The following is a 16,525-nucleotide window of genomic DNA, read 5'->3' on the forward strand; positions in this document are numbered from 1 at the left end:
TATTTTCGGAGATATTTTGAAGTAAAAGGTGAAAAATAAAAATTGCAAAATTTTTTTTTCTTTAAACTCCAATTTTTCTATAATTAGGCTTTTTAAATAGATCAAACTTCTTGGGTGTATTGAGAATACAAATACACAAGGAATTACAGAAAGGTGAAGACCAATTTTTAATTAGGAGGATAGTTAGGGAGTTAGGGAGAGGATATAAACAGAGAATGGGAAGCGTGTAAAAACATCATACAAGACGCTGCCAAAGAGACCTTGGGTCTACAAAAAAAGGTCAAATCAACTGAAGGGAAGTGGTTCGATGAAGAGTGTCGTAACATAACAGAGAAAAAAAAATAATGCATATCAACGATTACAACAACGACATAGAACAAGACAGGCAGAGGAGGAATATAGAATGCTAAGGAGGGAAGAGAAGAATATACATCGCAAAAAAGAGAACAAATAGAAAAAGAACTCCAAGAAATTGAAGAATTAAATAAACCAACAGAGACCAGAAAATTCTACCAAAAACTTAACAAAAGCAGAAAAGAATTTAAACCAAGAACAATGATGTGCAGAGACAAAGAAGGAGATATAGTAACTCAACAGAGTGAAATACTACAAAGATGGACTGAATTCTTCAAAGAAAAGTTTGAACAAAACGAAGATCCACTATACGATAGAATTATACTGGATCAAACGGATACCAGAGAAACAACCCCCCTTCAGTAGCTGAAATTCAAGAAGCAGTTACCAGACTGAAAAACAACAAGTCACCTGGATTAGACAATATTAGCGCAGAATTAATAAAAGAAAGAGACTCCCTATTGAATGCGATAAACGAACTAATAGTGAACATATGGAATAATAAGCAACTGCCACAAGACTGAAATACCGGAGTAATTATTCCACTACATAAAAAGGGAGATCAGCTTGAATGTAAAAACTACCGAGCAATAACGCTACTGACTGTGGCATATAAAATACTGTCAAATATTGTGTATGAGCGGTTGAGACCATATGCGGAACAAATAGTTGGGGGATATCAATGTGGTTTCTGCAGGCAGAAATACACAATAGATCAGATCTTCGTCTTGAGGCAAACCTTGAAAAAGACAAGTGAATTTAATATAGAAACACATCATCTCTTCATTGATTTTGAGAGTGACTATGATAGTATCCATCGAGAATTTCTAATCCACGCCCTGAAAGAGTTTAACATTCCAACTCAACTCATTGATATAGTAAAAGAAACACTTAAAGTACAAAGCAAAATTCTAATTCAAAACCCACTGACAGATACAATCCATGTTATAGCGGGCCTACGACAGGGAGATGCCCTATCCTGTATTATATTCAACATGACATTAGAAAAAATAATTAGAGAGTCAAAAGTCAACACCAGAGGAACAATAATAACAAAAAGTGTACAAATATTGGCATTTGCAGATGATTTTGATATCATAGCTAGAAGCAAAAGAGAAATGATAGAAGCATTTAATGCAATAAAAAGAGCGGCACAAAACAGTGGCCTAAATATTAATGAAATAAAAACCAAATACATGAATGCCAGCAAATCGACAGGCCAAAGAAACCTACAGAATCTGACAATAGGAGACTATAACACCGAAAGCCTAAATTTTTTTACATATTATCTAGGTTCACTAGTTACCGCAGATAACAATGTCAGCAAGGAAGTTAAGAGAAGAATACATATTGCTAATAAAACATATAATGGACTAATTAAACATCTAAGATCTAACAACATCACGAGAAAAACCAAATGCAAAATATACAAAACCCTGATAAAATCGTTCCTTATATATGGATCAGAGACATGGACACTGTCGAAAAGCGATGAGAACTTATTAGGTTCGTTTGGACGAAAAATCCTCAGACACATATATAAGGGGGTGAAAAAAAATGACGTATGGCGCAGAAGATATAATTTTGAACTATACGCAGCATACAACGAACCCGACGTCATAACATCCATAAAGATCGGACGTCTGCGCTGGATGGGCCATGTTGAACGGATGTTGGAGACCGAAACACCAAAACATATAATGAGGCAAACACCAGTAGGGAGAAGGTCAAAGGGAAGACCCAAACTTAGATACATGGAACAAGTGGAATAAGATCTGAAAACACTCGAGATTAACCACTGGAAGAACAAAGCAAGGAACATAACAGAATGGCGGAAAATCCTAGAACAACCCAGGACCCAAAAAGGGTTGTCGAGCTACTGATGATGATGATGAGTTAGGGGGTTATTTTCACTGATTTTTTCGTAGAGAAAAGCAGCCTTTTTTTGATCATAAGTCGCTCTATTTTTAAGTTAGAAATTTTTTATTATTATTCTTTGAAAGGTTTAATTGTATGCTTGAAAAAAAGATAATTTAAGTATTCCTCGAAAAATGCAAAGTTGTCCCGTTATTTGGCTTTGAATATTTCAAATTATCCATTTGACGAGAAAAGCTAACCTTTAACATGCCGTATCTCGGTTTGTATTGGTATTAACACGTTCCCACCTGACTACCACTATACTGGTAGTTCGAGTTTTCCATAATATACTGACTACCACTTTACTGGCTCCCAGCTCTACCCATTTCAATGCTTTATATATTCACACAGACCAGGAGAAAAGGAACGAGATGTAGACGCCGTATATTTGTGTAGTCGCTAATATTGTAATCTTGGCCAGTGTACTGGTAGTTCGTTCCTAAGGAGTAAAACTAATAAAAATAATAAATAATCATTTCGTTGTGAATCGAAACAAGAGCAGTCTTATTTTAGTTAGTTCAGAATGCGCCAAAAGTCCTCTAAATAGTTTTAACTTTTGTTAGAGTTTCTTCAGAGAGCACATCATCGGCTTAGGGCCGGTTGTTCGAACGCTAATCAACAATGATCATTATCAAATAATTAATTACTGTCAATGTCAACTTTGTTTGGGTTGTTAAAAAGTCGGTGGAGTCTATAATCAATTAATATAACAATAATTATTAACATAATTAATAATAAATCTCATAATTGTAATTAATTATGTTTTCAGCAACCCCAACAAAGTTGACATTGACAGTTTTGGTGACAGTAATTAAATATTTGATAATGATCATTGTTGATTAGCGTTCGAACAACCGGCCCTAAGAGTGTTAACCTGCTTACTCCATTTTTCACTGTTGATTAGCGATTATTGTTGTTTATTATGTCTAGATTAGCTTGCCAGTATAATGGTATTCAGTATATAGTTAAAAACGTACATCTATATCCTGACTACCAGTATACTGACAGGCTAAGTAAACCAAAAAAAATGTTTAAATATCTATATACTAATCCATGTGTCCGAGTTTTAATCCAATATTCCTGTTTTTTTCCTAAAAACCCATATCCGTTTCTGAGGAACGTCTAGTATCAATAGGTTAGGTGCGAACGTGTTAAAGATCTTATAGGAAAAGAATTTAGTTTGTGTTACTAAAAGATACAATTTTGTTACCTACAGTATGGTATCTACAGTTTTTTAGATTAAATGCATATTTTCGAGGTATTCTCAAAAAAGTCGATTTTTTCGACGAAAAACTGTTACTTTCAACCAAGATTTTAGCGTACAGCGGCATGATATGGAAAATGATCCTTGGACTATTCCCTACCTTCTGTGAAAATTTCAAGTTAATCCATGCTGGACAAAAAAATTTCGAGCAAAAATGTGACATTTCCTTGACTGAAAACGAAACCGTCTCTTTTTATTTGATATGAGAATAAATCTGACGAACATCCTTTCTTTATAGGTAACTAGTCTATTTGTACCTCCAATAATGGCAACAGCTGTATTAAAAGTTGGTCGCCCCGAAGGTTTAGATACCAGCAGTTTTATTAATTTTATCATTGCTGGTGGATATTTTCCAAAGTCACTACTTCTGAAGCTTCGCGATCTGCTTCCAGGAACTTTTGTGTCTAGTTCATACGGACTGACAGAAGTGAGTGGAGCATTGACGGTTTTCAAAATTTCAAGTTGTGAAGACGTTAAAGAGAGGTTGTATTTGCAATCGAAGCCAACATCTGTTGGATTGGTTATAGCAGGAATAAAAGCAAAGGTGAGTTCATTGGGACGAAAATTTTTCACATTTTTCTTAATGGTTTGATACTTTTCTACACTGGTTTAATAGTTTTTCGATAAATTGGTTGTAAAAAATATTATAATATTGCTCTTTTTAAGTTCTTTGAACATTTTAGTTAATTCCCTTTTTCTATTTTCATAAATGGGTCTAACTTATAATGGCTCATAAATTATTCTCTGTTTAAACTAACAAAAAAACTTAAAGACAACGAACAAATGAATATGCCAATCGGGAAGCCAAATGGCACATGGGCTAAAACTGACAAAGATAAAGCATATACTTTCGCAAATCATTTATGCGAGGTATTTCAACCGCTTCAGAGGGAAGTATCAGCTGAAGAGGAAGAAGTTATTCATGAAGTTATTCACCATATCAAATGGCTCCGCCTATTAAAAATTTTAATAAATCTGAAGTTAAAGAAGTAATTGATAATCTGGAAAATAAGAAGTCACCTGGATATGATAATATAATATCTAGTTTGGTACTAAAAAATCTACCCAACAACGAACGGACCTGCTCAACATCTCACATGAAAGATGACTAAGCTAGCTTGCACACCAAAGAAATATCCCTACATCGCATAACATACATTGCGGAAAGATACGCACTGATTTTCACATCTGGTTTTCTCCGAAGATTCACAGAAAACCAGATGTGACACTCAGTGCGTATCTTTTCGCAAAGCATGCCACATGCGATGTAGGATATTGCTTTGTTGTGCAAGCTCGCTAAAAAGACCTGACCCTTTGGACCTCTAGTCCTCCTCCTCTATCCTTTATCCTTCGTAAGGATGTGGTGACGTTATGGTATTTGACGAATGGTTGCTATCCATTCTTCTCTCTCCTGGGCGCGGTGTACTGCCTCAGACAGAGAGTAACCGGTGGCGCATTTTATTTGGTCTGACCATCGGAGTGGCGATCTTCCTCGAGTTCTTTTACCCTCTACCTTGCCTTCAACCACCAACCTCTCCATGCCTTCTCTTCGTCTGGTAATGTGTCCAAAGTACCTCAATATATTTTGGTTGATGATGGTGGTAAGCCTAGTGTTGATGTCGAGTTCTGATAATATTGAGATATTTGTGCGATGTGCTGTCCAGGGTATGCGCATCATTCTACGGTATACCCACATTTCAAAGGCCATTTACGTCGAGAGTCGGACTTTTTAATGGTCCAAGTTTCTGAAGCATAGGTAGCGATAGGAAAGATAAGCGTCCGTACCAGGCGCAGTTTCGTGTTCCTGGTTATGGCCGTATCTTTCCATATTTTAGTGAGTTTGACCGTTGCTGATCTGGCCATTGTAAGGCGTCGGCGTATTTCTTCTTCGCATCCACCATTGTTTGTGATAACAGAACCTAAGTAATTGAAACGGCTTACCACTTCAAACCCCGCTACGTTTCGTATTTCCGGCTGGTTATTTCTAATTCGATCGATTATCATTACCTTGGTCTTCTGTACATTAATTTTAAGTCCATATTCACGACTAATAGTATCTAGTCTGTACATGATGTATTCAAGTTCATTTGTTGATGATGCTAGTACTAAAGTGTCGTCAGCATAGCGGAGATTGCTGATTTTTCGGCCTCCGACTGATATTCCTCCTAGCCGTCCGTCGAATACAATGCGCATGATGTGTTCGCTATATATATTGAATAACGTGGGAGAGATAATACATCCTTGACGAACACCGGCTTTTAGTTTAAAATTATCGGAGTATGTGTTGTTGACTCTTACGTTTGCTGTGTTGTTGATATACAGTTGTTTCAGCAGGTATATTAGATGTTCGGGGGTACCCATGTCTCTCAGTATTCCCCACATTTTATGCCACTTTACATTATCGAACGCTTTCGAGTAGTCGACGAAGCACAAATATGTTTCTAGATTAAATTCTCTAGATTTTTCTATAATTTGTCTGAGATTAAGAATTTGTTCTCGTGTGCCTCTTCCAGGGACAAATCCACATTGTTCTTGTGGGATCTGTGGTAAAAGTATTGATTTTAATCTTTCGTTAATTATTATAGTTAGAAGGACTTTACTTTCGTGGGAGATCAGGGCTATAGTACGGTAGTTATTACAATCAGTTGGTGAGCCTTTCTTATAAATGGGTATGAAAGTAAGCTTACACCAATCATCTGGCCATTTTCCTGTGTTCCAGATTTCATTACACAGTTTGAACATCACTTCAACTCCTATGTCTCCCATTTCTTAAAGTGCCTCCGCCGTGATTCCGTCTTCTTGAGATTTTCTAGTTTTCAATTTTTTTATTGCGGTTTTTATTTCCAATTTCAAAATATGTGGTTCCTTTTCGTCATTTATTTCTTCTGGATTCACGTCTTTATGGTCACTATGAAACAGCATTTCACAGTATTGTTTCCATGTCACTGATATGCCCTCTGCATTGGTGATGATCGATCCCAAGTTATCTTTAATGACCTGCGTTTGTGGTTTAAACTCTTTAGTTAAGTATTTCACTTTGGCAAACAGTTCTCTAGATTTTTGACGGTCGGCGTGTTCTTCTAGTTGTTTGCATATTTCTTGAATGTGATTATTTTTGTCTCTTCTACTTGATGATTTTATGCGTCTGTTTACATCTGCTATCTTGTTTTCAGTTTCTGTTGGATTTGCAGCGTTGGTTGTTTCTAATATTTCTTCGTTCTTCTACTAGCTTCAGTGTCTCATCAGTCATCCAGTGTTTTTCTTTCCGTTGGGTTTCTTTGGGGTTTGTAACATTTATTGCGTCTATAATCCACGTCTTTGTATGTTCCCATGTTTGATTGGGGTCGCCAGTAATGTTTGGTGTGTTACTATGTCTTAGTGTTTCTTTGTCTTTGGACCTCTAGTACATATGGATATATAGAGTGCAGTGTCATAGTGCGGTGAAATAATTAGGTGTTAGTTTCAGTGATTTTTTAAACTTTTTTCGTATTTTTACTCTTGTTCTTAGACTCCTAATAATTGAAGACATGAGTTGATAAAGGTGCTATGTCCATTTTTTTCCAAAAATGACTTACTTGTATATTTGGTTACCTAAAGTCGTAATACAACCCTTGAATAACTCAAGATTCTTAAATTGTTAATAATAAGGATTATTTTAATTGATAAAGGTACTATGTCCTATGACTAAGTACCCTTTTTTTATTAGATAAAGGTGCTCTGTCCATATTTAAGGACATAGCACCTTTATCCACTAGATAGTGGGAAAGTTTTATTTACATGGTAGGTGCCATGTGACATTTTAAGGTTATGTTTGTTGTTTATCACATCTTTCAACATGGGTTCGAGAAGTAAAAGAATGTTAGAATTAGTAAAAAACAAGAAAATATGTGTTTCAAATAAAAGTCCGAATAGAGAATTTTTTTGTAGATAGAAACTGTATTTTGTACTTCTCTAGAGGTCAATACCAATGCGGTGATTTTGGAGCAACCAAGCACTAGTGGACTTCAAAAGAAGGTCAACTCAAAAGCAGGTAAGCATATTAAAAAATTTTTTACTACTTTTATTAATTAATCATCTCTTTTTAATAACAATTTACCCCCTCTGCGATTCAATTTTTTATTTAAAAAAATATAGATATAATATACATTACTTGAGTTATTATTACATACATACCTACCTATGTACATAAATTAAATTTTTAGACTATATGGATAATTGTACTGATGAAAGTGTTACATCAGGCAGCGAATATTCCCCTTCCAGTGAAGAAGATTCAGAAGAGGATTCTGATAACTCAAATATTTCTTATTCGACGAGTCTCATAAACAAATATCCGGATGTTGATAGAGTCAAACGTAAAATGTTTTCTGATAACCAAGAAATTAAAAAGGTAAAGCTAAAAAAAGTTAAGATTAAGAAATAAAAATAGAAATTAGAAATAAGTATAAATTTAATAAATAACTAAGATATTTTTAAGGTTCCGACAAACAGCAGGGAAACCCCGGATAGGATTGACGAAGTGCAGGACGAAATACCTCGGGAAATACGTATAGAAGACCATAACCAGCAATTCCATGTTACTGCCGATGAAATAAGTAGAAGAGAAATTGTTAAACCAGTTTTAAAAATAACTAAAAAAAGAGTCCGGAAACCTGATAATTGGAAACGAAATAAAGCTGCAAGGTTAAGACAACAAGGTAAAGAATATATTTCTCAAAAGACTGGTAAAGTGATGGAAGAAAAAACAATTAAAAGAGATTTACTGTGTAAAGAAAAATGTAGACTAAACTGTACTGAGAAGTTTAGTATTGCAAGCAGAGAAGAAATTCTAAGAAAATTTTATAAGCTAGATACAAATTCCAAAAATATTTTAATTTTTAAAAGTATTAAGATGCAGGAAGTTAATCGTCACCGCCCTCGTAAAAATATAAAAACGAAAGCTTACAGCTTTAAATATTTTATTACGTGTGATAAAGCAAATACACTAGTGTGTAAAGATGCTTTCTGCTCTTTATACCAAATTGGACGAAAAAAAGTCTTTAAAGCTCAAAATGACTTAAAATCTGGCCAGGTAATGCCCTCACCACATAAGCAAGGGCATCACAAAAATCCAAAAAAAATATCCGATGAAGTAATTAACTGCATTGAAAATCATATCAATCAGTTTCCTTCAGAAGAATCACATTATTCTAGGGCTAAAATCCCACATAAAAAATACCTTTCCCCTTTACTAAATATTAACCGACTTCATCAACTGTATATAGAGGATTGTCAAACAAAAAAGCTCGAAACTAAATATTTCGTAAAGGCCTCTTTTTACAGACATATATTTGAAACAAGGTTTAACTTATCTTTTGGTGTACCAAAAAGTGATACTTGCAGTTTATGCGATGCTGGAGAGAACTCTTTAGAGCACTCGAATAATTTTTAACTTGCTTTTGCGCAGCAGAAAGTTGACCGCGAAGCAGTAAAAATTTCCAAAGAAAAATGTTACATAACAATGGATCTTCAACAAACGATGCCTTTGCCAAAGCTATCAACGTCAAAATCTTTTTACTTAAGACAAATGTGGCTATACAACTTTGGAGTCCACTGTTTAACCAGTTCTGGTCATAAGTCCTATTTTTTTACATGGACTGAGGATATTGCCAATAGGGGAAGTAATAAAATAGCAAGTTGTTTGCTACGATTTTGTCTGCTTCTTAAAGAAGGAAATCCCCAAATTGATCATTTAATAATTTGGTCAGATCAATGTGGGGGACAAAACAAAAACTTCTCCATTATTAACCTTTTTCAATACCTAATATTAAATAAAATATTTAAGATCATTGACCATAAATTTCCCGAAGTTGGTCACAGTTACCTTGACTCAGACAGAGACTTTGGAAGAATAGAAAAGGTTCTTAGAAAACATCAGAATATTTATATACCAGACCAATATCGGGAAATTATTAGATCTGCGAGTACCAAACAAAGTGTATGCCTTAACATGGAACATTTTTTTTATTGCTTTGAAACTCTACCTGCAAAACTTCATTTAAACAAAAGACTCACTAATAGTCTTGACCAAAAAATAAATTTTCGAGATAAAGTGAAGTGGCTAAGAGTAAGTTGTTTTGGAAAATACTTTTACAAAACTAGTTTAGATCCGTTTACCCCATTTATGGAAGTTGACTTACAAAAAAAAAAGAGAACTGATAGTACAAAGTAATCAAGTTGTTTTACAAAAGTTACCTAAATGCGGTGGTTTGACTTCTGAAAAAATTTCAAATCTACAAGATCAACTTAAGTTTATTCCAGCAGAGTATAAATGGTATTATGATATTGTTTTAGAAGAATGTTTGAAAAACCCTAAGAAAAAACGTAATTCATGTTAAATTTAAATGTTTCTATGTCTTTGTTTATAAATTTTTAATGTATCTTACTTTGCTTTTGTTAATCTGCAAATAAAATTTAATTTCCAGATTATTTAATAGTTTTTTTTATTATTTTTTTTTAATTTAAATACAACATAGGTGACATAACACCTTTCTCTACTCAAGTTTATACCAACATCTGCATAAAATGTTGGTTGATTAAGGTGCTATGTCCATTAAAATTAAAATTACTAAAAAAGTTTAAATTCTAGAAAAACAAAAAATATTATATAAAAAAGTACAAAACGATTCTAATCTAATAAGATATTGGTAATTTTTATAAAATTTATTAAAAAAAATATATAAGTGAAAACGAGTTTCCTTCAATTACTCAATATCTGAAAAAGTGGACATGGCACCTTTATCATCTCATGTCTTCAATTATATTTATTGCATGTGCTGTCTACTATACTAAATTTTATCTACTATGTTCCAAGTAACTGTTATGTTGTATTTTAAAATTATAATTTTATATTTCTTACAGGGTGCTCGCCACTTGTTGGCTTCCCTCTATGTTATTTTACAATAATTATGCATATTGCTTATTGTTTGTGATAAGACAGATTGCAATAAACATTGGATGTTATTAAAAAATAATAATAAATGGCTCTATTAAATCCCGTATCTACCTCTTATTTTTTTTATCCATTACAGTACGTCTCTATGTGGGTCGTTGGTTGATTTGTTGTATTGTATGATTTCTGGTTCTCAGTTTGTCCTGTATTACGTGTGGGTCGTCCGATAAATACTTAGCCTCTCCGCCCGATAGCACCATCGTGTAATACATTCTTGTAGACGCTCTATCTCAAAATATTAGCCAAATCAGACTTGTAGTTTTGTTTTGACTGCGTGTTTATGCAGGCGCGTTTGGCGATTTTAGAAAAATGAAAAGTGCAGTGATGCGACTCTTCTTTTTAGAAGGGAAATCCAGCAGCGAAATCAAAAAGCGCTTGAATTCTGTAACGGTGACTCTTGTCCTTTGACGCAAACCGTCAAAAGTTGTTTTAAGTAGTTTCAACGTGGTGGCACGTCGCGCGTCGGTTTTTGAGAAGTCACTTCCAGTTGCCCCGAAAACAGCTATCACTGATGATAGCGTGAAAGAAATCCACGATCTCGTATTAGCCAAACCGGGTTAGCATTTGACCCATTACAAGCTGCCCCAAATTTTATTTTTCTCATCTTTAGGGGGGGGGTCAATAGTAGTATAAATTTAAAATCTCGACTGAATTTGACTGTTGCGTTAGCCGCCATCTTGATTTTAAATGAGAAAAGTTTTTGCTCAATACCTCCGCCATTTTTAACTTATCGCCTAAAGGTGTAAAAACTGAAATTGTTGAAAATGCGATTTTCTATAATTTCGTTTACTATAACTTTTTTCGTGCGGTCGATATTTTCCGAGTTATGGGCGGGAAATAGTAACAGTTAGAGCATAATTATTGAATTATTTCGTTTATTATTAGTTTTACAACAAATCTGTGTCTATACAAAAATGAAGAGAATTAAATTTTGTACAGTTTTAATCTCCTTCAATTTTTTGATAAAATCAATATTTAAGGTAGTACGTATGCGGTAAAAGTGCGAGCGTAAGACCCGATTGATTTTATAGCAATTGTTTTTGTTCAATATCTCCGCCATTTTCAACTTCTTGACAAAAGTGTAAGGACTGAAATTGTTGCAATTACGATTTACTACATTTATTGAGAGAACCAGTGGAGGGTCTACGAGGGGGGATGGGGAAATTCCCCCAAGGGGGTCCTAAATTAAAAAAAATTGTTTAAATATTAAAATATATTAGCTAACATGAAACTTAAAATATCGACAGACAAATTCAACCAATTAAACCTGTTAGTTAATAAAATTAAGTGAACTGAATGCATATAAGTTATTATATGCCTTTTATGTACCGGGTGTCCCAATAAGAAAGGTTGTTTTAATTAATTATATACACTCACATCTGGAAAATGTTTGTCTGTTTTTTCCATAGCACACTACATTTCCTTAACCTCGTTTACCGGTGACAGTAACATTTATGTTTAAAATTTACACATTTCTTAGGATATCTCGAGATATAAAAAAGGTATCGACATGCGGTTTTCGGTATTATGTTGCTAATTTGGTCTTATTTTGTAATACAGGATTAAAAATACATACTTGTATTAAATATTTTCCAAAGAACACTAGATTTCTGAAAATATTTAAATAACGCCACCTAGCTTGCATATTACTTATTAGGCTATTTCGAAAATAATACTCTTACATTGATGAAAGAGAGCTGGTTTCAACACGACCAAGTATGCAAAATTCTATTTAGCGGAACCGGACTTACAGCCAATTTTTCATAAGAAGGTTCCCACTCACCCCCACCTCTTATTTGCAAAGGTAGACTTAAACTTGTGAAATCAAATATGCGCAGAATTTTATGAAGAATACGATGATTGGATTTCCGGCGCCCTTTCATTAGATAAATTTTGTAAAATTTTAATTTTTTAATTTGTGATATTCAATAACGCCGTCTAGCGGTAGACCTACAATTTATGAAAATAATTTCGAGGATTTTCCCGAGGCAACTTTTGTTATAAATATTTTTTTCTGAAAGCTGTACTATAAACGGTTCCTGAGATATGGCCGAGCGCCATTATTATTGGGAGACCCGGTACTTAGTTTGGTTGTTGTTTCATTGGAAGTTTCAAAATTTTATAAAATATAATTCTCTTTATTTTTGTTTATGTCCAATGTACAATTATGTGGTGAAGTTAATAATAAATGAGACAATTCAATAATTATGCTTCCCCTCCGCTTCCTCTATTTTTTCCCTTAACCGGGAAAATATTGATCGCATAAAAAATGTGCAAAAAAAGTAGGTATGTAATTGCATTTCCAACAATTTTAGTTCCTGCCGTTTTTGTCGAAAAGTTGAAAATGGCGGAGATATTAAGCAACAACGGTTCTCCTTTAAAATCAATATGACGGCTAATGCAACCGCAGAATTCAGTCGAGATTTTAAATTTACACTACTATTGATCTCCCCTAAAGGATAGAATTATAAAATGTGGCGCAGCTCGGAAACAAGATTCAATTCAATAATTATGCTCCCCCCACCACTTTTTACTATTTTTCCAGTTAACTCGGAAAATATCAACCGCATGAAAAAAATTGTTAAAAAGAAATTGTAGAAAATCATATTTGGAACAATTTTAGTTGAAAATGGCGTAGATATTGAACAAAAACAATTGCTATAAAATCAATCGGGTCTTACGCTCGCGCCATTACCGCATGCGTACTACCTTAAATATTAATTTTAGCAAAAAAATGAAGGAGATCAAAATTGTGTAGAATTTAATTATCTCTATTTTTATATAGAAACATTTTGTCGTAAAACTAATAATAAACGAGATAATTCAATAATTATGCTCCAACTGTCACTATTTTCCGATTTTAAATTTACACTAAGTACCTACTACTGATCGCCACTAAAGATTAGAATAATAAAATTTGGAGCAGCTCCTAATGCAAGGTTAGGCCTGTTACTCGTCTAACCCGACTGGACTATATTGGTAGACCGTGGACTGATGGTGCGTGAGATAGCTGAAACAATAGGCATCTCGTTGGTCATATCCTGTTTGAAATTTTGGGCATAAAAAAGCTGTCGGCGCGATATCTGCCGCACTTTCTAACTTCGAACAATAAACGCGACCATGAACTTCAGAGCAGTGTCTGATGCTGTTTAAGTGTAATCCAAATGAGTTTCTGCGTTGTTTCATAACTGTCGACGGAACATTTTTCACTTCCTGAAAATGAGCAAAAAGATTAAAGGGCTTTACTATGCCGCATTATTGGCCGAATTTCAGAAAAAACAGCACGAATTGGGGAAGAAAAAATAGTCTTCCACCACGACAACGCTCTGGCTCACACCTCCGCCATCGCCATTGCCAAATTGGTCGAATTAGCCTACAAACTGCTGTTTTATTCAACGAGTTCTCCAGATTTGGGACTATACAACTTCTTTTTGTTTCCAAACTTGGACCGCCCCAGTATTTCCCCCTTTCCGATATTAATGACTTTATTTTTTGTGTTATCCATTGTTTACTTTTAGGGGATACATCGCCCTCCAGTTGCTGTTGTATGATGTTCCTCAGGACCTTCTCTAATTCTCACCATTTTTCTGTAGCTTTAGTTTGACTTGTCTTTCTACTTTCTGGACTTCCTCATGTATTCATTCTTTGATTTTTTGGCAGAAATCAGCTTCTTTTAGTCTTCTTAGATTAATTATAGCTGTTTTTATTTACTTCTTTACTTTGAGTTTCATGTCTGCTAAAACAACCCAAGTAGCACAATAAAAACATTTTAGTTTTATTTAAGGTTTATAAAGGTTTTATTGTGGTAAATAAGAAGATAATGGTTTTAAAGTTACCTTGCAGATATACTGCCAGAACTTTAAAACTGTTAAGCATTTGTCACTAGTTTTAACATATCTAATAAGAGTATCAAAATAAGACTAGTTAATCTTAAAAGATAATTTGTCTTGTAGTTTTATAATGGTTTATTTTCAGTTCACTTTAAAACTAATCAGTTTTATGAAGAATTTCCGGACTGTTTGGTTTTATTAGATTCTAGTTTGTTACCTTTTAGTTTTATTGCAATTTTAAATATTCTCCTAATAGGACTAATAAAACCTATTTTTAAAACTACTTGATCTTAAGACTATTGTCAGTAAAACATATGCCTTAAAACTATTTTTTTAGTTTTCTTTAAAGTTGCTTTCTTAAAAGCAATTAGTAGGCTATATTAAAACCAAACGCTCTTAACTGAATCAATTTGGTTATCGTAAAGACTAAACTATGCTTCTTGTTAGAAACAATAAAACTAAACTCATCCCCTCTTCTTTCATGTCCAAACTGGTCGGCCATTTGTTTTAGAGCGAAACAGTGGCGTAGTGTGTTGTAAACAGTGAAGTCCAGCTAGTATGAAGGAAATAAGTAGCAAGTACTTAAAATATAAACGAATTGGTCATTTTAAAAGAAAAATACAACACACACAGCAGTACGACGCCTCGATTTTAGGTCAGATTTACATTAAAAACGAGTGGCATTATTAACAGCAGCATTAAAACTAAACGGTTTTAATTCCAAAGCAACATTGCTTTTATGTAGGATATATGCTCTTGGAAAGGTATAAAATAAAACCCTTTGACCTTAACAATTCTCTGTCTATAGACCAAATAGTTTTATTTGGATTTGGGCCATATTGCTTTCTGAAGATGCTGAAAGTCATGATAGATTACAATATAAGGCTTACATAAAATTTATAAATAAGCGTCTTAAAGACAAATTCCATTTATTTTAACATTAAAACCTTAAAATTGTAGACTTTTTTTTTCAAATTAATATTTTTCGGATTTAAATTTTTTTATGATTTTTATTTTCTTAATCGCCAAAAGTCAGAAATTTTAGGTCGAGTTATTTAGACCTATTTTTGTTAACATTATCAATAAAGTTGGGTACGCAAGTGTTTTTCTACCATGACAGTCCGAAATAACCAACTACTTTTTATTATTTTATGGTTACAAATACGTATCTACCTATCATAACACATGTAAAAATTTGTTGGCCTATATGTAGTATATGGGTTTAAAGAATCATTTAATATGGTAGTCTTTATAAGTCTCCATTTAAGAAACATTTTTAAGTTTGCTATAAAACTGTCTGCACCTAAAGTGTCTTTTAACATGGTTTTAAAAGCACCTTCACAGCAGCTTTAAAACCAGTTGCTTAAGAAAACAAAGTTTTAAGAAGGTTTTTATTTTTGGGTTTATTGACCTCTTTCAGAGTGGGCCCTTTTATGCTGAAAGCGGTTTTATTGCAACCTTAAGGTTTACTTAAAAACCAAATGGTTTTAATTTTAGTTTTATTCTACAATTAAAGCATCCTTAAAAGACTTAATTAAACCGTTAGGTGCTACTTGGGAAGGGTGTGGTCACTTGCTATATCTGTCACTTGGTAAGCTTTAGTTGATGCTGCGGCGTTACGAAATCTTTGGTTTATTACTATTGGTTACTATAATAGTGATGTGGTCAATCTGGGTTCATATTATGTTCTCCCCGTCATCTCTAGGGGCTTTCCAGGTGTATATTATTCGTACTTGTAGTTTGAACATGTGTTCTTGATAATAAGTTCGTTGTCCTTGCAAAACTGAACTAGCCTCCCACCTCTCTCATGACGTAATCCTAGTAGCCCAGTCGGAATAGCATTTCACCTTGCATTAGGAGCTGCCCCAAATTTTATTTTTCTAATCTTCAAGGGGAGTCAATAGTAGTGTAAATTTAAAATCTCGACTGAATTAAACCGTTGCGTTAGCCGCCATCTTGATTTTAAACGAAAACCGCTTTTGCTCAATATCTCCGCCATTTTCAACTTTTCAACAAAAAGTGTAGAATCCGAAATTGTTTAAAATGCTGTTTTCGACTTATGGGAAGAAAATAGTGACAGTCAAAGTATAATTATTGAATTATTGAATTATTTCGTTTATTATTAGCTTTACAAAAATATGTACCTATACAAAAATGAAGACAATTAAA

The 16,525-nt window shown here is 33.8% G+C and overlaps 1 protein-coding gene across 4 annotated transcripts in view; it reads left to right on the forward strand.

The window, feature by feature from the left end:
* Nucleotides 1-16,525, forward strand: part of LOC126892159 (uncharacterized) — a 138,275-nt gene that overhangs the window by 108,760 nt on the left and 12,990 nt on the right. For 3 of the 4 annotated variants that reach the window (XM_050661630.1, XM_050661629.1, XM_050661628.1), the window contains exon 6: nucleotides 3,774-4,079. The exons of the other annotated variant lie outside the window; for it this stretch is intronic. In XM_050661630.1, coding sequence (XP_050517587.1) covers nucleotides 3,774-4,079 — 306 coding nt within the window. The remainder of the gene's footprint in view (nucleotides 1-3,773; nucleotides 4,080-16,525) is intronic. 4 annotated transcript variants of the gene reach the window in all.

Source organism: Diabrotica virgifera, chromosome 9 (genome assembly GCF_917563875.1).
Source record: "Diabrotica virgifera virgifera chromosome 9, PGI_DIABVI_V3a".
Taxonomy (NCBI): domain Eukaryota; kingdom Metazoa; phylum Arthropoda; class Insecta; order Coleoptera; family Chrysomelidae; genus Diabrotica; species Diabrotica virgifera.